The sequence below is a fragment of the Emys orbicularis genome, chromosome 1 (genome assembly GCF_028017835.1).
Source record: "Emys orbicularis isolate rEmyOrb1 chromosome 1, rEmyOrb1.hap1, whole genome shotgun sequence".
NCBI lineage: Eukaryota > Metazoa > Chordata > Testudines > Emydidae > Emys > Emys orbicularis.
Genome location: NC_088683.1, coordinates 78,872,851 through 78,895,901, shown reverse-complemented (window position 1 = coordinate 78,895,901; position 23,051 = coordinate 78,872,851). Strand labels below are relative to the sequence as shown.

The following is a 23,051-nucleotide window of genomic DNA, read 5'->3' as shown; positions in this document are numbered from 1 at the left end:
CAGAGAGCTAGAAGAAAAGTGTTTCTTGTAAGAACATCCAGTTAAAGAAATAAGCTGATTAAGCTAAAGGGCTTCTTCACATTCACAGTATAACCATAGAAGTGGAAGACTGAAAATTCTGGCCCTGTATCACTCCTCATTTTGTAACCTTATAAATAATTGAAAATAAAAATTTTGGAAACCCATTATAGACAAATACTGCAATCACATCGGTCATCATTTCATTTGTTTCCACCATGGTGGGTGGAAAGGGGGAGTTAGTGTCTTATTGAGATAGAAGGGAGGGCAAATGGAAAGCCACATAAAGACATGGGGTCTGAATATCATTTGTGCTAATCTGCTTTTACACCCTCTGGCAGTGGGTGTAAATTACTGTTATACCCATTTTACAAACCATTTGCACTGTCAGAGCAGTAGAAAGCGGCCTTTGTGTACATGAGAATGAGTCCCACTAGAAGTCCGGAATGGAAAAATGCAGGCATTCATTGCATACTGAGTATCAGTAAGCAAAGAAAAGCTTTCTCATAGGTAATGTATAAAAGGTACTGTGATGGACGCTCTTGAAATGACTAGCTTTAACATACTTGTTTAAATATATTCAGATGAAGAACAAATCAGAATGGTCTTATTTTTCCTTCCACTAATAATAATTCATCACCTCTGGGGGGGTGGGGGGGGGAAAGGCAGCTATATAGGATACTTAAATATGGATCTAGGTACCTAACTTCAAGCACCCATTTTGTATTTGTTAAATTGGGGGTTTACAAAGAACCATCTTTCTACCCCTTCCGAAGACCATCAACCTGCCTCTGTATTGGGGTGATTGCAGTCAACAGGTGTTTAGGATTGGAATTCAAGGGGAACAAGCACCACCAAAAATGCTACAGCTACCTCTGAATGACTCCTATATTCCACAAATAAGTGGCGGCAGCTCACACAGCAGTCTTTTTTCTTCATTAGGACATGTAAAGAAATCTAAGCATTTAACTATATGTGGTGATTAATGGTAAATTTTTTCTTCCTCTTTACGATTCACTGATTGGAAGTGAAATTGGTCCTTACCCAGAGAAAAAAATATACTCTTTCCCAGCCTTATAAATTCATAAAGGATGAATATTGGGCTTTCTAGTGTTCTTTTGAAAGAGAAACAGAGATCCAACAGTGACTTAGGTTTCAAAAGCAGCGACAGCACAAGAACTCAGACGAGAACACTGACATTGGGGAATAAATTTAGCTTTTTGAAGTGAAGAGCAAGCCACTTCCCTTCTGCTTTCCAACATAATTAACATATCCAGACTGTTTTACTGAGGCTGGGCTACATGTAGGATGCTCAACTATATTGGGTGCCTACAGCTCTTCCACAAATAACTTGCTAGTGGTCATTCCCTCCAGGCCCGTCAACTATTCAGGGCAGTGGCAGTGTCCACTTATAGAGCCCTGAACTATTTTCTGAAGGTAGCAATTTTATTTAACCTTCAGACAATTCTATGGTTCAGACTTACTGAGCTGAGCTTTCTCTTTTTAAAACAGTCATGCCCTGTGTGATTGATGGATAGGCTAAGACTTTTCAATTTATTTCAAGAACTCTAATTTAAGTATTCTTTACAGCGTCTGCCCTTTCAAACTAGCCAAATTTGCCTTAGATAAATAGATACATTTACCTCAGTAATTTCCTATACAATTCATACTATTAGAAGAGTGAAGATTGATGTAGCCATGCATGGCTGTTATTAATTCATACATTCTAAGGCCAGAAGGGACTATTATGATAATCTAGTCTAACCTCCCGTATAACACAGGCTGTAAGTTATCTTGTTAAAAATATACAGTGATTCCCCCTTAAATCTTTGCCTTAGATAAATAAGTTAACTTTAGTATTGGCAGTATTTCCTATCCAGCAGTTACTGTAGGGTAGGATATGTTACCAGTTGTTGGAAACATTTTGTAACACCGACAAATATGTTTTCTCCCTCTCCCCCCACTAACGTTATGCTCAAAATAACTGAACACTTTTTGACCAAACTTTAAAAAACAAAACCTCAGATAGAGATAAAGCATGGAAAAGTTCATCCTTAAAGGTAAATATTGAGAGTTATAAGCAACTGGAAAGAGTAGGCTATGATGGAAAGTGTTAGGCAACCTTAAATATAAGCCTTTCTATACTGTTCCACCTATACTTATATTTTTTTATAAAGGAAAGAAACATGTCTAACATCACCCTAGCCACTGTACTTTTATGTTTTGTCCCTGTCTCCTACCTTTTGTATGTCACTTGTTTTGTTTATATTGTAAGCACTGTGGTGCAAGGGGACGAGTTTATACAGCACTTAGCTCAACAGGGCTTCAATCCTGATTGGGGTCTCTAGGCAATACCTAATACTAAGAATAATTATCTCTATTAATGATGAGGTAGACTTTTCTGTCTATCTAAGGCATAGTGTAAGACAGACCACTGTACATTATTAACAATACTTAACCATTAAGTACTGTTTTTATATAATATTGAATTAAGTCTCAATTCCACCATGAGATATTTCATATAACAACAATAATATAGGTAAATATTTTTGTAATTTTAGAGGAGGAGAATTGGAAGCTGAGAAGTTAACTGACTCACCCAAGGCCATAAAAGGAGGCAGTGCAAAACGAAGATTAGAAATCAGGAGTCCCTGGCTCCCAGGACTAGGCTCAGATCACTCCTCTGTCTTAAAAGGGAAAATATGCTAAACATTAAGGTATGTAAAATTACTAAGTAGTTTTATCTCTTATTCCATACATGTGTGGTAGTCAATGAACCAAAATGACTCGCTGTATTAAGCTTTAATTTTCATGGGAAGCATTCCCCAGTACCCACATTTCGGGGTGGCAAGTTGTATGGGTCCACGGCGCCTGGGCTCCAGCAAATTCAGGGCCCTGGGGGCCCGGCTCCACCTATGTTTGGGGCCGGGTTTCTCCCCCGGCCCTCCCTGCTGCCCCCATGCACCTCCCCCGGAGCATCACCCAGCCTGCCACCCTGTGCGCCTCCCCCAGAGCATCCCTGCCTGCTCTGGGCAGCAGCACCCTGCTGCGCTCCTTTGCCAGCTGCTCCCGCGGCCGGCTACAAGGGAGCAGCGCCGGGGTCAGGCTGAGGAAGCTGCTATGCCAGAGGAGGGGAGGGGGTGCATGGCAGACCCCCGCACCGGCAGGCGACTCCAAGTCCACTCGGAGGGAGGGGGGGCTTATCCTGGACCTCCTGAGCAGCAGCCTGGGGGGATCTTGGGTGAGTGTCGGGCTGAGGGGGGCCCTCTCCCCCAGGGCTCGCTGCTGCCAGCGGGGAGAGGGCTGGGGGAAGTCCTCCTTCCTGGCCCCAGGCCCCAACCTGCTGCTCCCCAGACTCCTCATCCCAGGCCCCAGCCCCATGCCCCGCACCCCTTCCCGCACCCCAACTCTCTGTCCCAGCCCAGAGCCCGCACCCAGCACCCACCCCCGCTCCCAGAGCCAGCACCCAGCACCCTAAACCTCCTCCGGCACCCCCTCCTGCACCCCAACCCCAGCCCCAGCCCAGAGCCTGCACCCAGCATCCAAACTCTGTCCCAGAGCCTGCACCCCTCCCACACCCAAACTTCCTCCCAGAGCCTGCACTCCAACCCCACCCCCACCCCCAAACTCCCTCCCAGAGCTTTAGGCAGGTGTTGGGGGGGGGGGGGAGGGGCAGGACTTGGACCCATTCTGGGCACCACCAAAAATTATACAAACCTGCCGCGCCTACCCACATTAGTGGTATTCAAATAACCTGTACTAGTCTTAGGCTTTGTCTACGCTTGTAGCGGCATGCAGGGTATGTGTAGCTATACACCACAGTGAAAGGCAGGCTGTGTCCACACTGCTGTGCATACTACAGGTGGCAGGGAAAGGCTCTCGCAGTGGGGAGACTGCGGGGAAAGGCCTTGGCAGAGGGGAGCCACTCCCCCAGCTTCCCCTCTGCCAGGGCCTTTCCCCACTGCTGGAGCTTTTACCTCCAGCGGGGAAAGACTATGGCAGCAGGGAGCTACCTGAGGCTTTCCCCTCTGCCACCCTCTGCAGCAGGGAAAGGCTCCAGCAGCTCCCTGTGGCGGGGAAAGGTACATACCCTAAGGTTCGGTGTGTCCGCACTCTACTTGCCTAAACAGTGTCTCATTGCTATTTATTATACCCATGCTAGGTTGACATGCTTTGTCTGCACTATACATGCTGCCATAAGTGTAGACATATCTTTAAAGTGCTGTCACTATTGGTGAGTATAAAGGAAATATCAGAGGAGCAAAACTACTGATGCTGTGGTTGACAGAGAAGTTAACCTTTTTAATAGTGAGTGAGACATATGGAGAACGTTAAATTATGCAATATTAATATGTACAAAATGGGCATAGTATATTCCAAATGCCCAAGATACAAAAGTGCCGTTTGGTTGCCAACTCAAACACACTACATTATGCTGCAATTCATTGGGAATGCAAACAGAATGTGTGGTATGCAACAAGCCTTGTTCTTCATAGAGCAACAGTGGAATGTGCAGGACCCTTGGCTATTGAAAACAAAGCCAAAGAGCTGTTTCAAGAGATTCCTAGCCCATTGTTGGCAAAGTTTCAATTGTTAACAGTGGCTCTATCTATACCAGGAGAAAGCCACATTGCTGAAAACTATTGTCATCAGTGGGCCTCCTCCTTTTCCTCAATTGACTAGCAGGGAAAAGGTTTAACTGTTGTGCACAATCTCCGTTTGTTCCATCCTTTCCCCTCACAGTAAGCCTAGCTGCTTTCCAGTACCCATGACTGAGACCACATTGTTTACTACAAAGGTGCTGAAAACTGTCCTATTTACCCTATCAGTTATTAAATTTTCAGTGGCCATTGAATGGGCATGGAAGGAGGAAGGAACCCACTGATGACAAAAATTGTCAGCCACTGGTCATTTACCTACATAGATAAGGCCAATGAGAACAGGCTGTCCGATCAGATGGAAACAACTTATGGTATTCACGTCTATCAAAGTGTTCACCGTCATTGGAGCCATGACATACAAAATACTTATTACAGGTACCAGGTTTGCAGAAAGGATAGATACTGTGTCAACTCAAATTGGAGCTCAAACTTTAATTTTGCAGGAATCAAGTAAAATATTTATGGGTCTCAAAATATAAACAGACATTTGTCTGTGAGGGGTTTTTTGTTTTTGTTTTTGTCCATAGTACCTACTAAATAAAACAATTTTTAAACAAAGACATTCTCCCACTGTGTTTGTAATGGGAAACTAGAGGGGAATTTAACATTACAGATTGTGCAGCACCTGGATAACCATAAAATGAAACTTGCTATTTAAAAAAAATGAAGCAAGGTTCATAGGCTTTCATTGTTCAAACAGAAGGATGAAAAAGGTAAACAAATGATGCAAAATAAACTGAATTCTAAAGTAAGATTCTATGAATTCCTTTGGGTAAAACAGAGATGTTAGTAGTAAGTTAATTAAACCACAAATAGACTTTTAAAATATATATATATATACACTCATGCAAGTACCATGTTTTCCTGTGAATCTAAAAAACAAAAAACAAAACATAAACCAATAAATGATCATACAACAATCATTGTACTTAGCTATGCCATTGATCTGCATTGCATATTCAGATCTTGACAGTCATATACATTTTATACAGCTGCTCCTTACCAGCTCAAAGCCATAGCAGGCAATCTTCTAAAATAAACCCACCCCAGTTGTGAAGAAAGTTAGAAATAGGTCAGAAATGACCAACGCTGAAAACTATTTTAGCAAAGGATGGCAAATGCAAAATCCAAAAATAATTGGACTAGTTTTAAAACCTTCCTGCAGGCATGAATATAATGATAAGTGATTCATCCTGCTGGAAAAAGACTATGCTGACCAGAGAAGGAAATTTCTTTAACTCTTTCAGTTTTCTATTCTATAAAGTTTTCTTACTACCTGCTGGAATCACAAGGCAACCGCTAAACATCAAGACTGGAAAGAGGGGGACAAAACATAGTTAGGCTTAGACTTTCTGTGCCCAATAACTTTTCACACACCAGTTAGAGCTAACACATAGTGGCCCTGCTGCTGGCTGTGCTCCTGACTTACTGATTCCACAGAATAACATAAGAACTGATATGCCAGGCAGGGGCAGTGCATGTAAAAAGTAACAATAGTTCTAAATCAAGGATGTTCTGAGGCCCTGATTCAGGAAAGAACTGAAGCACACACTGAAATCCCATTGAATCCACTGGGATTTGAGCACATGCTGTTCCATTGACATCAATGGGATTTATTCACGTGCTTTACTTTAAGCATTAGCTTAAGTGCTTTCCATAATATCAGTTTGGTCAACCAGCTCTAACAAGTTAAGGAGTTGCATCAACAATAATTTACAGGTTTAAAGTTAAAAATGGCAGCAAAATCAGTGAACATAGCCAAATAAAGACCTGATCCGCATTACAGTAAATACCCAACCCTCTTTCAATTATAGTTTTTAATTATTTATTTAATATTTTGAGGTCATCTACTTCATCAGAGGGCATATATCTGAACATCCAAATTAGTTGAGCCATTTCCTAAAGTTCAAAATGACCTTTGATAGCATTTCACTGAAAAAAATCTGCTCCATGAAACCAGCTATTGGGACTACATAGAGATAACAATAAGACACAGCGAGTAAAATTATTTTGTGTATAATTATAATTTTATATTAAATTCAGGGTAATTGGTACCACAAGAAGTGGGTTGTAGCCCACGAAAGCTTATGCTCTAATAAATTTGTTAGTCTCTAAGGTGCCACAAGTACTCCTGTTATTTTTTCACAAAGAGACAGTGACTGTCAACTTTCAGCAGAACTGGTAAATACTGTCACAATTTTTAAAACTTCAAAAGGAAAAAAAATAAAAGCTTCATTCAATTGAGGGAAACCACTACTTAATAGTTAGATTGCTCATTACGTTGAAGGTAGTCACAGAGAGACATTTCTCCCCATCCCTCCCTGTTGTTGACATGTATGCAGCCATTTCAGAATCCATAAATTACATTAATCAATCCTGTCCATTTTCCTCCCGAGTCCTGACAAACTATAATGAGGCAAGACTCAGCTCATCTTGGAGTTATTTAAAACACTAGTTATGAAAAAGCCACTGCTTCTATCAAAATGGCAAATGAACAAACATGCTAACTGATGCAGATAAGGAATCCCAAAACCACACTTCAATTCCATCAGCTAATGACTGGCAGATGCCTGCTGTACACTGGGTCAAACAGAACGGCCTGTGTGTGTGTGATGGCTTTAAGGCAGCCTTAGAAGATTCCAATCACCTGATTCTCTTGGGGCATTTGGGGGGCAGGAGGAGAGGATGAGGGAGACAAGTAGAAGAGTAGGCCAGGCCTTTAACTGGCTTTTTCATACCATCTGTGATTGACAAGAACTGTAAATCACGGTAAGGTTGCTGCAGCCTGGAAGAGTGGGAGCTTTCACACCCTCTCTATGCTGACAGAATTCTACTTGCTTTGCTTGCACTTAACACAGCAACAAGAACCCATGGAGAAGAGGAGTGCCAGAGAGGTGGGGAAGAGGTAAGGCAGACATGTCACTAACATTCTCTTCTCCCTTCAATGGTGGGGCAAAAGGGGCAGATTGAAAGACTTTGTCTCAAAACCCCATGATGGCAGAAGAGGGAACGGCTTTAGTAACATCAGTCTGTAGCAAAAGGTCTCTCTTTGCAGGGCCTATTTTGCCTATCCTTGCCTATTTTGTCAGTCCTCTCAGGAATAGTCTTTTTAGTGATTCCTGTTCCCTTGTTAGCCTGAGATACAAGACAGTGTTCAGGTGATCTATACAGGATTTGGGGTAGAGGGGGAAAGATGGTAGAACGTCCTAGAAAAATGTTTCCTTGCAAACCAAAGCTAATGGAGTTGAGGGAGAAGTGGGATAGTGATGGTCTGACTGTGGGAAAGGAGATTAAGTGGTATCCTCTTTCCAGCAGCCAGGAGAGAAAGAAGGGACTCCCCTATCACCGCCACAACATTTGTTTGTCTCTTTCAATTTGAATATCATATTTTGTCCTAATAGCTTTTAAAAAAAATATCAGGGGACAGGCAATAATAAATCATATTTTATGTCAGTCATTAAATAATGGGAAGGAGTTTGGATTGTTGATCTCTTTGGGTTATTGAATTCTTTGCGTTGGCAGTCCAGCCCAGTCTTGATTGCCTGAATAGCACGAGAAATATCAAATAAATTAGAATAGTCCAAGACTGGGACAGTCTAGGAATTTTTCAATACAATGAACAAAGCTTGGGCGATATGGTGTAGTTTCTGGGAGTTTTCAGTAAATGATGTGCTTTATGATACATATGGACTAGTAGATATTCAGTACATGGCTATTTTAGGGAGATTTCCAATCAGTTCCACCATGTCTATAATACTAAATTGATGAACTGTCTCCTAGTATCTTCTAAAATATGTGAAAATGAAGTCTGCTTGTAAGGTTAGAAACCAGGTAGTCATATAGGCTTAAATCTCAGAGGATAAGACCTGGCCTGAACAGACAGACTCATGCTAGACAGACACATGCTCAAGATAGTGCCCTAAAAATATCAGTGTGGATCTTGTGGAAGCTCAGGCTAGCCACCTAAGCTCAGATCAAAGGGTTTGGGATTCAGGCAGTTAGTTTGAGCTGCTGTCCATGCTGAAACATCCACACTGCTATTTGTGTGCTCTAGCTTGAGCAGAGCTAGCATGAGTCTGTCTATCCAGGCCAGGAGTTCAAGCCACCGGCTGTAGTGAGGACATACTCTAAATGTCTATCTCCCAGTATAAAGGTGAATAATAAAATTAGCATAGTTTGTCTTCGGGAACTGCCAAATGCACCATTTCTAGGCACCACCTCTACCAACCAAGCTTCTCATTGGAGCAGCACTTAAGAGTAGCAAGGAAAACCTCATCAGAGAAGCTAGTCCAAGACTAAGGGATAGCTACTACACAATCGCTGACATTTAGGGAAACTCCATTAGGGACAGAACTAACAATGAGATATAAGAGCATCAGAAATCACCTTCTTAAATGAAGACATATTCTTTTCGTTTCAAGGAAGACTAATATTTGCTGTGTATCTTATATTGACAGCCAGCACACTGGAATGTATATGCACTGCAATGAGGATTATTTACTATCTGGCCATTCACCTACTTTATTTTTCTTCACTGTCTGTTGCATCTATGAACCAGTTTTGCAAAATAAAGTTAGAAAATCGGATGTGCTTGTCATTGACACTGTTAACACAAAGTCATTTACTGTATAAAACTTTATATATTTTACTCCCAGGCTACAGAAATATGAAGAAATCATTAGAAAATTAGGCTGACAAATTACAAGTAACTTTAATGCTGTTTAGCAAGGTATTTATCTGTAAATCATACTGCTTTTATTCTCCCTCGACTTTCAGCTTATGCTGACATCTGCATTTACCATTAGTAAATAGTAGCTAGACTGTTGCAAAGCACTATTATCTTACCCAAAGCACAGTTTGGTCAGCATCAACTACTGATTCAGCATCATGTGATGAGCTGCTGAGCAGAGTACTCTAGGACACTACTAAGTGCAAAAAGTTAAAATGCTGTTTAATTTTTTTCATAACACACATAAAAAGCAATCAATAGACCCCTTCTAGTTCCATTGGCCTGTAAATAAAGCAGGCTTAGTGTGAGGTACTTTGCTATTGCTTCAAATATCTGACACTTATGCTTCAACGCAGTATTGTTGTAGTCGTGCTGGTCCAAGATATTAGAGAGACAAGATGGGTGAGGTAATATATTGGGCAAACTTCTTTTGGTCAGAGACACAAGCTTTCGAGCTTACTCAGAGCTGAAGAAGAACTCTCTGTAAGCTCAAAAGTGTGTCTCTCTCACCAACAGAAGTTGGCCCAATAAAAGATGTTACCTCACCCATCTTGTCTATCACATAATGCCTTTAATGCATTAACACATTAAGGTATGCCTGTTTGGCTAAAACCCTGCATAGTGCTTGGAAATATGGGCTACAATCACCTGCCAGTTTGAATAACCCAAACCCAGCTTTATTATGTGGTATCAGTGTTACCTACATCATTTGAAATTTAAAAGACAGAGCTTCCTTCAAGTTCTCTTTGATTATTTCTCATATTTTCTATTTATATCCAATAGCAAAGTCACTAAAGGAAGTTCATCAGGGAGAACAGATACCAGGTAATGGAAATTACTGGGCAGAGTCTGTAATGCCAATGTTTCATCTTTAATTAAAAAAAAAACAGAACATAGATTATTAAATAAAGTATCTTCTTACCTTGTTTTTCCCCCCAATTTTCTGCATGTTAATATCAAATTTGTGATACCTAATCAAAATGTATTCCTGCTTTGCCTTCTTTTTCCTGTACCAATGTGTGCATTACTGGACCTAATATACATTTCTGAAATGTATCTTCTCTAAACACAGCGGATAAACCTAGAAAGAAAAGACAGACACAGACAGACAGGAACAAAACATTCACCATAGGAAGTGTATTACCTTTAGCTGGGTTTACTTTTATCCCTGACCTATACAGCATCTCCTCATTCTGCCAGTCCCCATTCCTGACAACAGTCTTGAGTCCATAGAAAAGAATTAATGCAGCAGTGGCATAAAAAATCAAGTTCTTCAGAAAGCGCTTTTGGGCTTTGATATAAAGGGACCTGGCACCCACTGTAATCAGCAGGCAGAAGCCCATACTAGGAATATATAGTACACGCTCTGCTATTACAAAGCCTACATAGAAAAATAGGTTTGTGGCAGGAACAAAGGGCACTATTAACAAAGACAGAGACAGAAGTACAATGTTCTCAGTTGAAGGAAGCTGAGGTCTCTGGATTACATGTTTTTTTATGCCATTCTCTTCTTTTGAGGCAAAGCTGGACTTCAGCTCCAAACTCTTGTACTCCATGTCTGAGTGGCAGCTATGCCCATTAGTATTCTGCTTGCCATTCATTACAGTTTTCCCATTGCATTCTCTCTTATTGCTGGAACTCTTCAAGCTAGAATAGGCAAGGAGGAGGAGTCCAGCATAGAAGGCCACAGTGTGTAGATTCCTCCAGTCACTGGCTGTTTTAAGAAGAGGCACAGCATCCATAGACCAATCAAAGCTGAGGGTGTCCGGGCACAGCAACAGCCAGAGGTTCTTGGTCGGTAAATAAAAAAAGGTCAGAGTGCGTGTAAGAAAACTGTCTGAGTCAGCTGCTGGGTTGTCAGAGTTGGAAAAACTTGGTGGCTTGTTGCCCATCCAGTACAAGCGGACACCCAGCAGTGCAGTCCCCCAGAAAGTCAATAAACCAATGCTGAAGAAAAGGGACAAATTCTTCCTCTGAAACCAAAAATAAAGAAAGATTCATCAATACAAATTAACATCACAGACTTTAATTCATAATGATGAGTGCTAGTACAGAGTACAAAGTACAAAGAGAACATGACATATCATATAGTTGGGATTATTTTTAGTGTGCTTTAGTTTCCCACACATGCACCATGGGAATGTGCCTTTGTAGCGTATGGCCCACAGAGATTTGTGAGTCTGCTACAGTCTGTAAGCTATCAAGAGCTGGATTTTTTTTAACTCAGTCAGTAGAGGCTCATACTTTTAGATCCGGAGGTGATGAGTTCAATCCCTATTACCAATGACCCACCCAGATTTGTTGTGTTATACTTTGATTATCCTACCCTGGAGAAGTATTCTGTGGGATTCAAGTTTATTTATTTATTTTTTTACTCATTCTTTGCTCCTGTTTGCGGCTAAATATTTACTGTGCTGTCTTCATTAGTGATCATAATTGAATTTACAGCTTGTGAAAGGTGCTGTCTCAACAGCACTGGAAATTGAAAGTTTATCCAGTGCAAGTTTCCCTGGTGTACTTCATCTGGAAAGTGAAGGGAGTTTACAAGGAGATGAGAGATTAAACTAGTCTCAGATTTCATATTTGGTGTCTCAGCTGAGACTGCTACAAATGGAGTGTTTTAGGAAATGAACTGAAGTCACCAACTCACACCTAACAGCCACAAGATGAGGCGCACAGCATTCAAATCAGTAAAGGCGAATGGGTCTGAATGATTCATCTGTTCCCAATTCCCTAACCCACTCGAGTATGTTAGCCAGATTTTGCCATATCTTTAGATGACTCTCTACTTGTTTATATTGATTTTATGCTGGTGCAATTCCATCTTCTTCAATGGAGTTACTGTGGCACAAAACCAATGTAACAAGACACATTATGAGTTTGACACATATCAGTTTGTGTTTAGGGCTGATCACTCAGTGAAAACTGGTTTACTGAAAGGTCAGTTGGAACTGCCCACTTCACTGCTTAGAGATGTGAGCCACATGGAGTGTACAGGGTAAGAGTAGTATCTCCCCAGAAAGCAAGATGGAGCTCTTAGGGTATCCAACACAGCTAAAATAAATGAATTTTAATAATTATAAATAGAACATTGATCTATTTATAACTAGAGCTAGCTAGGCAAAAATTTTCAGACTAAGCTGTTCTTCAAAATTGCAGATTTGGATTGACTGAAATATTTTGCAAATTTGTGTCAAATTTGCCAAATTGTTTCAGTCAAAAAACTCCCCAAAGTAACCTGGAAAAGTCAAAATGTTTCATTTTGATATTTGTGAAATGAAACATTTCAATTTGGATTCAAAATTACTTTGTTCTGAATTTTACTTCAATTTCATTTTAGAAAGTAAAAACCTCAAAAAATGAACCAAAACATTTCATTTCAGGAAAAATGTAACGCTGCATTCAACCCAAAATGGAATTTTATCTTCTTAGATGACAAAAAATTCAAAAGATTTCCATTTTAAATCAATCCAAACCAAACTATTTATTACATTTTTGGGTTAGTCACTGAACCAAAAAATCTGTTATTCTCGCAGCTCTAATTCTGAGTCTTTTTTAAGAAACTTCTTGTTAGCCAAATAATTCCAGATGTTCTGTAGGGATTTTGATGTCATTTTCCATGACTATAATAATGTCATTTAAATTTTGTTAGAATGTACTCTCCGTATTTAATGCTATTCATTCATAACCTTGTTGTGCCTTGCCTGTTTGGTACTCAGGATCTCACTTTGTCTTATCTCTTTCAAATAGTTCACTCTTGTTCTTTCTGGGGAAACGTTCCCTTGATCTCATAAACCATAGGTATTTGCAGGGCTCTGTTTTGGGCCTATTGTTTCTGTATTTCTACAGCCTACTGGACCCCTTCTTATATGACATGGTTTTGATCATCATCATGTATCTGCTAATCACATGCAGATTTTTATTTCTTTTTAAAGATTTATTTAGGTTGCCTATCCAAGAATGCCTATCCAAGAATATTTCATGTAATGTAGATAAATTCACCCAGGGAGGAAATGGAGGCTTTAGCGGGGAATAAGCAGATTATTTTACACCATACTAGTTCCTGTATTTGAGATCAGTTACTCCCACTTAAAAATACTGCTTGAACTCTGAAGAATTCCAAAGTCTCTTTTGAGTCCATATGTTTCCCTGTCCATCCTGGATATATTATTAGATTTTATCTATTTAATCTCTCTAGAAATCAGCAAGTTCAGCAGAGGTCAAAATATAGGTCTACACTTTATGATTTATTTATTCCCAGGCTAGCCTACTGTAATAGCCTACTTTTTATTTGCAATCTAGATAACACATCAAATGAGTAGCAGAATGTTATCCTCTTAGCACTCATGTTATGCCTCTATTTAGGTGACTGGACTGGTTATCACTAGAACTGAAAATTGAGTCTATATTTTATTAATAAAACTATTCAAATCCCAGCTCTGTTACATTTACAGGGCGGTGCTTTCATTTATGCCCCTCACTTGTAATTGGGTGTTCAGCTTCTGATTTGTCCTTTCATCCACTTTCATTTCCCTCAGTTAAACCACATACTTTTCCTCCTTGGGCTCAGATATGTTGGAACTCTTTTTCTATTGACTGTGTGCACAGCCAACTCTCAATTCTTAAAGTCACCCACAAAAGGGGAAAGTAAATTGGGTTTGTGCCCTTTTTGCTCTCTTATGAGCTATAAAGGAGGACTGAAAGGCTTTACATTAAAAAAAAAGAAAGAAAAGGCTGGGACAGGAGGGTGCACTGCTTATTTTTGAATTAGAAATTCAGGTCATGTCTATACTGAAGACTAAAGAACTAGCAAGATTAAGACATCCCAAGTACTAAGCTAGTGAAACTTGATTGAGTGGGGAAATGAGCTTTTTCAGATTTTTAGGACAATTGTTGTATTGTTTATTTTTTAATACCAATGTAACTAAAACAATTGAGGGGAAATCTCACTTAAAAGTCCCACAACTGACCCCCTTCAGTTAAGTCCAAATTTCTGATACTCCCCCAACAAACCAGTGAAAACCAGTGAAATTCTTTATATCTAAAAGACAAGAGAAGCAGAACGACCCCCACCACCTCCAAAAAAACCTTTCAGGTCTTATTCATACATCACAAAACAGCAAGAGTGCAAAAAGTTTCTCTTCCTCTAAACTCTATTTTGTAAGTAACCTTTACATCTAAACTAGGGCTGTCAATTAATCGCAGTTAACTCAAAAAAATTAATTGTGATTAATTGCACTTATAACAATAGAATACCAACTGAAATTTATTAAATATTTTGGATGTTTTTCTACATTTTCAATATTGATTTCAATTACAGAATATAGTGAGCACAGTGCTCACTTTATATTATTTTTATTACAAATATATGCACTGTAAAAATGATAAACGAAAGAAATAGTATTTTTCAATTCACCTCATACAAGTACTGAAGTGCAATCTCTTTATCGTGAAAGTGTAACTTACAAATGCAGATTTTTATTTTATTTTTTGGTTACAAAACTGCACTCAAAAACAAAATAATGTAAAACTTCAGAGCCTACAAGTGCACTCAGTCCTACTTCCTGTTCAGCCAATCACTAAGACAAACAAGTTTGTTTACATTTACAGGAGATAATGCTGCCTGGTTCTTATTTACGTCACCGGAAATTGAGAACAGGCGTTCATATGGCACTTTTGTAGCCGGCATTGCAAGGTATTTACATGCCAGATATGATAAAAATTCGTATGCCCCTTCTATGCTTCGGCCACCATTCCAGAAGACATGCTTCCATGCTGATGATACACGTTAAAAAAATGTGTCAATTAAATTTGTGATTGTACCCCTTTGAGGGAGAATTGTACGTCTCCTGCTCTGTTTTACCCACATTCTGCATATATTTCATGTTATAGCAGTCTCAGATGATAAGTACATGTTCATTTTATGAACACTTTCACAGCAGATTTGACAAAACGCAAAGAAGGTACCGATGTGAGATTTCTAAAAAATAGCTACAGCACTCGACCCAAGGTTTAAGAATCTGAAGTGCCATCCAAAATCTGAGAAGGACAATGTGTGGTGCATGTTTTTAGAAGTTTTAAAAGAGCAACACTCCGATGCGGAAACTACAGAACCCAAACCACCAAAAAAGAAAATCAACCTTCTGCTGGTGGCATCTGGCTCAGATGATGAAAATGAACATGCGTCAGTCCACACTGCTTTGGATCGTTATCAAGCAGAACCCATCATCAGCATGGAAGCATGTCCTCTGGAATGGTAGTTGAAGCATGAAGGGACATATGAATCTTTAGTGCATCTGGCACATAAATATCTTGCAACGCCAGCTACAATAGTGCCATGTGAATGCCTGTTCTCACTTTCAGGTGACATTGTAAACAAGAAGCAGGCAGCATTATCTCCTGCAAATTGTAACCGACCTTGTTTCTCTGAGTGATTGGCTGACCAAGAAGTAAGACTGAGTGGACTTGTAGGCTCTAAAGTTTTACATTGTTTTATTTTTGAATGCAGGTTTTTTTTTTTACATAATTCTACATTTGTAAGTTCAACTTTCATGATAAAGACATTGCACTAGAGGTGAATTGCAATTGCAATATGAGGTGAATTGAAAAATACATTTTTTTTTTTACAGTGCAGATATTTGTAATCAAAAATAAATATAAAGTGAGCACTTCACACTTTGTATTCTGTTGTAATTGAAATTAATATAATTGAAAATGTAGTAAACATCTAAAAATATTTAAAATAAATGGTATTCATGGTTTTTTAACAGTGCGATTAATCACGATTAATTTTTTTAATCAGTTGACAGCCCTAGTCTAAACTATTCTGTGATTACTTTTAGGATAATTTATATGCGGTTAGTGCAATGTCTCCTACTAAGGGGGCCATCTCTCCCTCCAGGCATCCCCCAACCCAGAATTGTGCAGGGACACACCCCCATATTGTGGGGGGGGTCACATGCCTCCCTCCTGCCACCACTACCATCTTTTAGTCTTTGGGGAAAACTGCAGAGGAGTCAGCCACAAACTCCAGCAGGTAGGAGCAGAAGCAGCCAAAGCAGGGACTTTTGGACACTCAGACCTCACCCTGAACCATGTGCAATTCTTGTCTCTCATGTTTAAGAAAGATTAATTCAAACTGGGACAGGTGCAGACAAGGCTACTAGGATGATCAGAGGTATGGAAAACGTACCTTACAAGAGGAGATTCAAGGAGCTTGACTTGTTTAGCCTAACCAAATGAAGGCTGAGGGGAGATATGATTGCTCTCTATAAATACATCACAGGGATAAATACCAGGGAGGGAGAGGAGTTATTGAAGTTAAGCGCTGATGTTGACACAAGAACAAATGGCTATAATCTGGCCATGAACAGGTTTAGGAATGAAATTAGATGAAGGTTTCTAACCATCAGAGTAAGGAAGTTCAGGAACAGTCTTCCAAGGGGAGCAGTGGGGGCAAAAAAAGCCCAACTGGCTTCAAGATTGAGCTTGATGAGTTTATGGAGGGGGATGGTATGATAAGATTGCGTACAATGGCATGTGGCCCATCTCTGACTACTAGTAGCAAAAATCCCCAACGGTTGGAGATGGGGCATTAAATGGGGAGGACTGTGAGTTACCACAGAGAATTCTTTCCCAGGTGTCTGGCTGGTGGGTCTTGCCAACATGATCAAAGATCAACTGATCACCATATTTGGAATCGGGAAGGAATTTCCCCCTGGGTCAGATTGGCAGAGACCCTGGTGGGGGGTTGCCTTCTCCTGCAGCATGAGATCAGGATCACTTGCTGGTTTAAACTAAAGTAAATGGTGGATTCTCTTTGTAAGTTAAAGTCTTTAAATAATTATTTGAGTACTTCAGTAACTCAGACAGAGTTTATGGGTCTATTAGAGGAGCGGGTGGGTAAGGGTCTGTGGCCTGCGATGTGCTGGAGGTCAGACTAGATGATCATGATGGCCCCTTCTGACCTTAAAGTCTACGAGTCTATTGAGAATTTTTTATAGTTTTGACTGGACTTTCTCTGCCCTGTGCTGATAGGCTGTTTGCTCTAACCCTCTCTTCACCTCAGCTTCATTCCACACCCATGCCTCTTACCCTCTTCTTCCCTGCCCTGTCCCCCTCACCCTTTCCCATCCCTTTCCCCCCAATTTATCTTATTATCTTCTACACAAATCCACAAATAAAAGAAGTCATAAAACTAACATGTCATGAATTTAGGGCACTATTTACCTCAGGGCTTAGGCCCCCACAAACTGTATGCATCCACTGCACAGTACTTATATGCTTAACTCAAGGGTTTCCAAACTTGGTTCGTGGCTTGTTCGGGGTAAGCCCCTGGCAGGCCGCGAGATGCTTTGTTTACCTGAGCATCCGCAGGTACGGCTGCTTGCAGCTCCCAGTGGCCGCGGTTCGCCATTCCCAGCCCTGTACATTAAATCTACTTGATAATGTTTAAAGATAAAGGAGGTTTTTTAAATGACAGAAAAAAAGAGAAAAAAGAAAAAAAAAGTCTTTAGTACTGGGAAGTGTTTGAGAAGAGACAACAGAAAGGACAAGGGAGAGAAAGATCAATAGTATGGTAGAATTAATAATGGAAAGGTAGATAGAACTCACAGAAATTGTGGAGGTTGGGATTGGGTGGAACAAGAGATGAAGCAGAGAAAGAAACAGCTTACTGAAAAAGGAGAAAACTAAGTGGTTTATGTATAATAATTCAGACTAATGTAAAAAGTTTAAATTAAAAAGTGTGGGGGGAGAGGGGATGGACATTTAAGCCAAGGAACATTCCGTCCAACACTACGAATATTAAACGGTGCCATATATACATATTGCAAACTGTGCTTGTTTTACAATTATGCTCTTTACAACTTTAGTAACAGTGAACAAATAGTAATGTGGCTGTGCTTTAAAGGTCAAGTAATATACATTTTCTCCTTCTTGCCTCATATTTTGAAGGAAAAAATAATTTTGTATAAAAAAGAGGCAAACGAAGAAATAAATTAGAAGACTGGATTCTTGTATAACAATCATCTTATGTTTTTTTCTAGCTGTTTTGTGGTAAGAATGACAGGGCAAAATGAGACATATAAAATGAAGAAAGAGAAAGGACAATTCAAATAAGGAGAAATCAGAAAACGGAAGGACAGGGGGTGAGGGGAAACAATTATACTTAAAAGGCATCTCATTACTGCCTCAGAGGCAGACGTTTCTTTCTGAACCCCTTTCCAGAGACTATTTTGCTGTGCTACTCCATCCTGGATCTTCTCAAAAGCTGGCAAACTTTTTAGCAACGTCACATATATATCAGACTGGTAGCCGGGGTTATCCCACAGACATCTACCATAACTGTAATTGACTTCAGTGGCACTACTGCAGATTGACAATGTTGCACTAAGATCCAGCACTAAGATCCTTTAACCTTCCATCCCACAAATTAGAAGGATCGACCAATTTTATCCCAATGTTAGTTCAGAACAGAAACTTTTACTTCCATGAACCATCTGACTTCTTGACTTCTGGGACAAAGATAGGGCCTTTCCTCTTCATGATAATACAGTCAGCGCTGGTCAGAAATTTGCAATCTAAAACTTTTTGACCCAAACCAAAGTTTTATCAGCATTTTCCAAACTATTTTCTATAGGTGATCAGAAAATTCTGTTGATGTATTTTCCCTAAAATAAATAAATAGTTTCCTCCTAGAAGTTTTTGCAGAAAATGAAATTCAGTTTTTCAACTACTTCTGCCGGACTAAGCGGTTCCACTAGCAACTCATCCTTCTCAGTCTCCACAGTGCTTGCTCCTTCTGACTGTGTATTAAGTGTAGCCCAGCAGGAGGAGATCGCTGTAATGCTTGGCAGTAAAGATTTGGATTACAGTATTTCTGAGTCCTAATCCAACCCATCTGCCATAAATTTTGACACCCTCATAAATCCTCTAACCTTTCATAAGCAGTCATTTTCATCTGGGAAAAGAAAATGAACACTGATTTAGATCAGGTTTAATGTCTCCTCTGCCTGCTATCCAGAGGCATTTTTAGTGTTTTTGATTGCAGAAACCCCTTTCACCCCTTTACCAAAACCAAATGCATGCTTTGTAGAAACATTCACATCTTTTCTGCCCTGACAGATATAACTCTCATCCATGCCTTAACATTTCCTTCTTGATTTCTGCAACCTCTTTTTATTTTGCCTTACTGACACTCATATTGCTTCCCTCCAGCTGATCCAAAAAGTGACGGTTAAAAACACCTTCCTGGCCCCTCTATCCAATCACACCACTACCTTGGAATCTCTCCAATGGCTCCCCTCTTCTCCAGCCTATCAAATTTAAATTACAAAAATCCATCCCTATGCTTATTTGACCTTGTTCCTTAGCTTGTGGTGCCCTCCCTCTCCCACTCACTAATGATATTCGACTTAATACCCCATTTATCCCCTTCTCCCCTGATTATCTCTGGCACTTTTTTATGCCACTTCCTATGCATAAAATGCACTCCCTACTTTGATCTTCCTGGAAACTCTTCTGTGACATCCAAAATGAATGAGTAAGTGATATTGATCTCTTTTCTTTATCTTTCTATATTTAACAAGAACAGCAAATCAGCAGAACCACCAAGAGGTATGCGTTCCTAATTTGATCAAATTATGGCATTATTGCAATCCGCACCTCTTTTTGCCCCATCCCTTCCCACTACTCCCCCATACACATTTTGTTGCATCGAAAATTTAGAATGAAGGTGATTTAGAGCAGGAACCATGTCTTGCAATCTCATGTAAAATGCACATTTCTGGTTGTTGTAAAAATAATATAGGTTTTCAGCTAGTATAAATCGGTATAGATCCATTGTAGTAAATCAGCATCACCCCACTGACACCAGCTGAGGATATGGCTATGTTTTACACACACACACACACACACACACACGCACAGCATCTGGCTCACTATATAAATAACAATATTAACAAACAACAGTTTGGCACAACAATGTTGCAGCCTGTTGCAAATAGACGAGGAACAAAAAGCTTAACTAACTAAAAACATTATTGAAGGCAACTAATCCAAGCGTAGAGCTTCAAAAAGCTAACAGCATAAACGATGAAATGGAGATTAGATATTTGAAATTCTTCCAAGTTTATCAAAAATGATATTATCGGCATGGCATGCAGAGGAATTAACTTTCAGAAAAACATAGCTATGTGGCCCGGCTCAGCAACTTTTGCAGGCCTATTTCTAGGTTCAAAGTCGACCAAGGGTGAATTCCAGTGGCACAAATTAGCTACAGCTCAGCTATGCCTGGAGGCCCACCAGGAACCAGCACAGCACAGCACATCACAGCGAACAGTGTTGGTCACAGAGTCAGCATGCTTTAACAATATCCTCTCAGCAGCTTGGCAGCAGTTCTGCTACAGAGTCCATGAAATTAAAGCTGAGGGAGGGCAAGTTGCTGTATCACTGGGCCTGCTCTCCGTTGATATGAACGCACCCTTGATCACAGAGCCAGGCTGATGCAGAGAAGTGTAATTTACACCTCTCTGTGCCATGTTCCATAAATCTGACCAGTTATTTTTAACTTGACATGGTCTTTACATCACAGAACACATATGTTCATACAGTAAAAGATGAAGACAAAAAGCCGCTGACAACTTATTGCAGGGATCGGCAACCTTTGGCACACGGCCCGCCAGGGTAAGCCCCCTGACAGGCCGGGCCGGTTTGTTTACCTGCCACGTCCGCAGGTTCAGCCAATCACACCTCCCACTGGCCGCGGTTCGCCGCTCCAGGCAAATGGGGGCTGCGGGAAGCGGTGCGGGCCAAGGGATGCCAATGGTTGCCGATCCATGACTTATTGAGAGCCACATCATCTGAACTGATGGATATGTATTTCTCTTCAACAAAAGATTTGTTCTACTTTACAATACATACATGGGGATTCAATATGGAGGCAACACACGATCTTCCAGCTCCCACTGTAATTATATCATCAAAAAAAACTATTGTCAAGAATTATTTTGCCAAATTTGACATTTGTTTTATGCTCTGGTAAAACAATAGTACCCTGCTAAGGAAAAGTAAAGCCAAGGAGCATGTTTTATATTCAGTGCAACAAATATGTAAATTCCATAAGACATTAAAAAACTTCAAGGGACACAGTTTGGAATGAACTAATATAAATGCATTTTATGAACACAAATGTCATTTAATCCCAAATGAAACCTCTGGTAAGGACTAGGTCGCTTTAGCAGTCCATTACTGAGAAAGTCATCAATATCAAGTTCTGTTGATGGTATAAATAGCAAGTTCACTCTAGGATTGATAGAATAAGCTATCCAGATATAACAGAAATCCAATCAGCTGAAGTACCTATCAGTCATCATTGTAGTCAGCATTTCTATATTGGAGAAGAGTGAAATTTTATAGTGTGTGTATGGGGTTTTCAGCTGCACCTTTAAGAGTCAGGTTTGTCACCTGTACCTTTAAGACAAAATATGAAGGGGGGAGGGGGGAAGCAAAGGATCTCACCCCTAAAGTTCAGATTCTTACTATACCTAACGCAAAGGACAATTCTTTTGTTTCTACCAGCACCCTGTCACCCTTCCAGAAAGGGAAAACTTGTGTGCGCATGTACTCACACACACAAAGTCTATACAATCTTGATATAATAGCCAGGACTCAGAAATGACAAAAGCCAATTATCATTCCAGAAGATCTTCATATTATAAAGCAAGGGTTTCCCAAAATCATGTTGTTAGTCACAGTTTTACTTTGAAAATATATTAATAATTGCTCTTCATATATGAAGCACTTTATTTTCACATCAACTAGCTGGCTAGATAAGAATAAATAGGTTATAATTGTTAAGTGTCTCAGAATGCTTGGTATGCCATGCTAAACAGAAGGACTATGTTATGACTGGCTTGTACATATAAACTCTTTTTAAATTAGGCAATTCTGGAGCATAAGAAAAACAGCACTTGGCTCATTATTGGACTATTGCAGGGTAGGCAACCTATGGCATGCGTGCCAAAGGCAGCACGCGAGCTGATTTTCAGTGGCACTCACACTGCCCAGGTCCTGGCCACTGGTCCGGGAGGCTCTGCATTTTAATTTAATTTTAAATGAAGCTTCTTAAACATTTTAAAAAACCTTATTTACTTTACATATAACAATAGTTTAGTTATACATTATTGACTTATAGAAAGAGACCTTCTAAAAATGTTAAAATGTATTACTGGCACACGAAACCTTAAATTAGAGTGAATAAATGAAGACTCGGCACACCACTTCTGAAAGGTTGCGGACCCCCTGGACTATTGTGATGACATAAACCAGTACCTCTGGAAGTAGGGGCAAATTTCCCATTGTCACACACAGGGCCGTAGCAACAAAGAACGTGGCCCCCTCCGAACGTGGCCCCCTCCGAACACATGTCCGGGCGGGGCCCCTTACAATGCAGAAACTGGAATGCGGTATTTATTTTGCCACTTTTAGGGGCCCCCTTCCTTGCGGGGCCCCCTCCGGTTGGAGGGTACGGAGGGCGCTCGCTACGCCTCTGGTCACACAACCAAGAAAGCGTATCACCTGCTGGCCACTTAACAAGAGGTATTTATAGTGCTCATTGCAAGTTAGTAAAGCCTAATTGGCTG

The 23,051-nt window shown here is 40.2% G+C and overlaps 1 protein-coding gene across 1 annotated transcript in view; it reads right to left on the bottom strand.

Moving 5' to 3' along the window:
- TMTC2 (transmembrane O-mannosyltransferase targeting cadherins 2) overlaps nucleotides 1–23,051 on the bottom strand; it is a 359,943-nt gene that overhangs the window by 138,522 nt on the left and 198,370 nt on the right. The window contains exon 3 of the mRNA XM_065423466.1: nucleotides 10,553–11,381. Coding sequence (XP_065279538.1) covers nucleotides 10,553–11,381 — 829 coding nt within the window. The remainder of the gene's footprint in view (nucleotides 1–10,552; nucleotides 11,382–23,051) is intronic.